We start from the raw sequence: 4926 nt of genomic DNA on the forward strand, positions 1-4926 counted from the left end.
CAGGGCCTTGCTATGTAATTCAGGCTAGCCTCGAACTCATGGCAGTCCTCCTGCCTCAGCCTCCTGAATGCTGGGATTGTAGGCATAGGCCACCATGCCCAGTGGATGAGCTGTGTTTTAATGGGGTTCTATCTTTATTAAAGTTATTTCTAATTCTGAAGAATGCTTATGTGAAAGATGAAAGAAATAAACTTCAATTGCCATAGGAAAAATTTTAGCCAGATATAAGGAAGAAGATCTTGGCATTCATGTCATATATATTATGTGTCAATAAAAACAATTAGATACTATAATTCAGCTGTGACTTCTTGGGTAGAGATGCAATATACACACAGCCTAAGATTCCCAAGTTGTAGAATATCCTTTTTTAAGAAACAATGGAGGTGCCAACTGTCTGGAGGGTTAAGCCTGAGTTGTGAATAAGCCTGCTTTCTCCAGCAGATAAAATTCAAAGGGATCCAAGGGACTGTGAATAGAAAGTTAGTAGAATCTTTAACACCTACAGAAAGATTTTTGAAAGAAAAAAATCACTGTAGCTGTTTTTTCCTTCCTTTAGGATTTTCCATTCTACAAGCAATTATGGAAGCAGCAGTGCAAAACAACTGGCAAGTGACAGCAAGGTCTGTGGGAAACATAAAGGATGTCCAAGAATTCAGGCGCATCATTGAAGAAATGGACAGAAGGCAAGAAAAGCGATACTTGATTGACTGTGAAGTTGAAAGGATTAACACAATTTTGGAACAGGTACATTTAAGATTTATTCCATCCCCCAGCCAACATGTTAAATCAACATCCTGAGGTCATTCCCATGTCTGCTAATAAATTCAGTAGCCAACAGTCTAAACATGCCAACAGTTTTTCTAGTGTCTCTAATCCTTTTTTCCTCCGCAATGACCACAGAAAAAGCAGGGGAAAGCAAAAAGAGAAAATCTACTCTGTTAAAAATTTCATATCATGATTAATCTGAAAGTCTCTACAATCTAATGCTATCTACCAGATAAACGCACATCGCTTTTTAATGGATAAGATAGGTGACTATTTCAAAATCGAAGGAATACTCTTTGTTTTTCATATCTTCTTCCCTTCAAGGAACAAAGGATCAGGTAGGTTTTTGGTTTCTCATTGCTGGAATATGTACTATTCCCAGATCCTTCCAGAAATCACCAGCCGTTCTCCATAAGTATGTGTAAGCAGACTGCCGGGGCAGTAATTAACAAGTTTGGATTTTGTATATTAGTTTTGGAGAAAGAGACAGAGAAAGAGAGAGCAAGAGAGAGAAACAGAGATAGAGACAGAAAATCTATATAAGATCTTTATAAGGCATAAAGAAAAATATGAGCATATGAGAAAAATGCTTGAGTTTTTCAAGTGTGAACAAAGTAAAAAAAAAGAGTAAGATTTTTGGTAAAAATGTAATTCAATGGGCCAAAAAGTATTCATTATTAGCTTGCATATTTAAATTTGACTAAAAAATATTAGAAGAAATGTTTCACCCTAAGCCAGATAGATACTGTACTTCAGATTAAGTCAAATTGAAATGTAATGAAAGTTTATTATTTTCTACAGAAGTCTCAATTTCCCAGTTAATAACAAAGTGTCCATGCTGCCATAAACAAAACTGTAAGGGAAACATTTCCATTCTAATTCAATCCCAATGTACCTGGGGGCCAAAGCAGCTTCAGAATCAAAATTATAGTGAGAGGCCATTGCCTGAGAGGGCTGCTTTATAGCAAATTCAATATTAATAATTCCTCAGTTATGCCCTCATAAGAAGAGAATGCAAAAATATCAGGGAAGGGAAGGGAATGAGGAAAGGGGAAGGGAGGGAAAGAGGGAAGGGGCTCGAATAGAAAAAGGACTGGGGAGGGAGGGAGGGAAGGGAAATTGCTGACTTCATGGTGGAAATACAAAGCCACCCCGTTTGTAACGGCATCGCCTCTAGTGAATCGCAGCTCACAGAAAATCTAGAGCACTAGCCTCATTAAATCAAGTTTCCCAACTAACATTCTCTGGAGCTACACAAATGATCCCCCATCCCTCTACCTCTTGTCCCCCCAAAAACTGCCTTTGGTTTTCTTAAATCTTGAAAGTGAAGAATCAGGTCATTGATGTTGATGTATGTATTATGTGCCCTCTAAAGTTTTACACCAAAATAGCCTTTTAGTGGGTGACCTACTTACTAGCCCAAAGCAGAGGAATATCCTCCTTGTTGTACTGTTTTCCTTCCTTTGTATGAGACTTTGATCCTTGAATATCTTATATTCTATTAAGTATCTGTGGTTCTATAGGACACTACACTGCTGTCTTGGTTTTTTCAGTTGTATGTATATATGACAAAAATTTGTGGGAAGAGCTCTAATTTCTATAAAGCTGTGAGACCCTGGCCTTAACTATTTATGCCTCAGTTTTCTCATCTATGTAATGGAGAAAATAAAATTTGCTCTACCTCAAGTGGCTTGCCTAACCCCTCTAAAAGACATAAAATGACATAGAATATCATTAGTACTGCATACTTTCAAGGACATGAAACAGACATTATTAAAAAATTCTTCTCTCTTTTCATGTCTCATTCCTCTGTCTTCTTTTCTTCTCTATGTATATTCATAGTGTCCCTCAAAATGCTTTCTACATAATTTTATTCTTTTAAAAAATTATAATAAAACCATCAACTCATAATTGTTTTCTCTTCCATTTAAGAAGCTCCTCCCAGGCCATAAGTTTTATGAGCTAGAGTTCAGGTTTATCTTGTCCACTGTAACAACACTATGTATTTGGCATATATGGATGGATGAATGGATGGGTAGGTGGATGGGTGGATGAGTACTGACCAAGCACATCTTAGTAAGTTCCAATGAAATTTTGCTGTTTCCATAAAGAGGGCAAAAAAGTGGCTAAAACCACACGATACAGTTGTTAAAGTATGCATTTTCAGTAGTTGAAAATAGTGACCCTCTGGGTAAGCTTATTGCAGTGATGTCTTGAATTTGCCATACTTTGTTTCCTACATAAATTAAATTTCTCAGGGCCGGGGATTTAGCTCAGCAGTTCCACCGTCTGCCTTGCAAGAGCAAGGACCCGAGTTTGATCCCCGGTACCAAAAAAATTTTTTTTCTCATTAAACAAATTATCTAAACTAATAACTTTGCCATGTTATTTCTTTAGAGGAAATTTTTTGAATAAATTAAATGGTAAGATACAGATATATCATGTTTCTCATAGGTTTTTAATCATTATTCTGACAAACATAATTCACAATATAGATTTTGTTTAGAATGGAAACACTCAAAACTCAATCAGCGTCAAATCCTCTCAAGAGATACCCTCATTCTCCAAATGTTTTCAACTTTATTTGAGGTTATTTTCATGGAAGGAAGCTTCTATAGTCCCCTGTAAAATGCTGCTTCATACCACTATCTGAGGAAATAGAACCTGTTACACCTCTGTAAAGTTATTCTCAATAATCAGATTCTGGTAGGAAATTTATATTGTTTTTCATATCCAATGTGTGTTAAAGAAAATCCCTCAGTATAGTGCAATTTTTCAAATATAAGCAGGTCTTCAATATAGTGTGATATAACATGATCTCCATATTTTGGAATATGTTATTTTCCCCAGTGAATGTTCACTTTTAAAACAAATCAAGTCTTCTAACATTTCTTCCAAAGCTCTTTTTTAAAGTGAACCCTTTATAAACAGTAGAAGAAAAGACTAAATTAGGTACTATTTTGTATATAATATCTCTCTTTAACAGTTAACCTATGAGAAAGGAATTCCAAATTTACACCTATAAAAATTAACATAGAAATACCAAAATAGTTTCTCTGGTGTGAAAAACTAAAAGTATAAATTGTACAACTGTATGCAAATTGTAATGTGAAGTAGGAAGAAAAGGGCTAAAATTGTAGGGGAAGTGGGAAGGGTAGGGGAAAGGAAATAAGGGACAAGAAATAATATGAGAAAAGAAAAAAATGGAAATAAAGTCTTTGTAAATAAGGGAGGATGGAGGGGGTGATGGGAGGGCAGGAGTATGGGGAAAAAATGAGAACCAAGACCTGTCATGTAAAGTTACAAGATCCCAATGATGAGTATAACTATACTGTATACCTAAAATGTACCAATTAACTCAATAAGATTTATAAAAAAGAATTAACATAGAGAAGGACAGGGCTAGAGATGAAGCCATAAGGGGCCACTGAGGCTCAAGGAATATTTAGAAACTAGATCCTGAAACAAAGAATTAAGAGCATGTTATAAGTTTAAGCACACTGGGATGAATGAACCATTGACCTGACTCACTGTGGCTTTCCTGTTAATGTATTATGCTCCAGCAGATCTCTCCACTGGTAGTCAATGCCCAATCTAAACACTAACTTTTGAAAAATTTGCGTCTCAGATAATTATCTGTTCATGATTGGATATCTCCTGCCCCCAGTAACATATACCTTTGGACAGCTTTTGTCTATTTGGCAAAGTAGCATAGCAGAGAATTTTAGAGCATGCATTCTGGAGCCAATTTGCATGGCTTACCATTGATTAGTTGTGTGACCAGGAGCAAGTTACTTATTTTTCTTGACCTCCATTTCCTTGTAGTAAAATGGGAATGAAAAATGTACCTAAATGAATTAAATGAGAAAGTTTCAGATTCATTGTGTTTGTATAGTGCTTTGATGCTAAAACAAAGTATTTTCACATAAATTATTCATTTGAACATCTCTATGAGAGGCTGGGAAGGCAGATGTGTTTATCCTAAATTTACAGTTGAGGATTGCAGACATTTGGATGACTTGACCAAATGTGGCTATCTACGCAATCCTGCTAAGGGGCAGAGCAAAGACAAAATTCTTCTTTTTTGGACTCTTAACTCAGTGCTATTACCCCTACAGTGTATTGCACTGCCTCTTTTTTTTTTTTTTTTTTTTTTTTTTT

General features: G+C 35.8%; 1 protein-coding gene across 4 annotated transcripts in view; it reads left to right on the forward strand.

Annotated features, from left to right (window-relative positions):
* Gria3 (glutamate ionotropic receptor AMPA type subunit 3) overlaps positions 1-4926 on the forward strand; it is a 301868-nt gene that overhangs the window by 138184 nt on the left and 158758 nt on the right. For all 4 annotated transcript variants that reach the window (XM_010614551.1, XM_033760083.1, XM_010614550.1 and 1 more), the window contains exon 4: positions 557-744. In XM_010614551.1, the coding sequence (XP_010612853.1) occupies positions 557-744 (188 nt within the window). The remainder of the gene's footprint in view (positions 1-556; positions 745-4926) is intronic.

Source organism: Fukomys damarensis, unplaced genomic scaffold, assembly GCF_012274545.1.
Source record: "Fukomys damarensis isolate Sample0158 unplaced genomic scaffold, DMR_v1.0_HiC HiC_scaffold_39, whole genome shotgun sequence".
Taxonomy (NCBI): domain Eukaryota; kingdom Metazoa; phylum Chordata; class Mammalia; order Rodentia; family Bathyergidae; genus Fukomys; species Fukomys damarensis.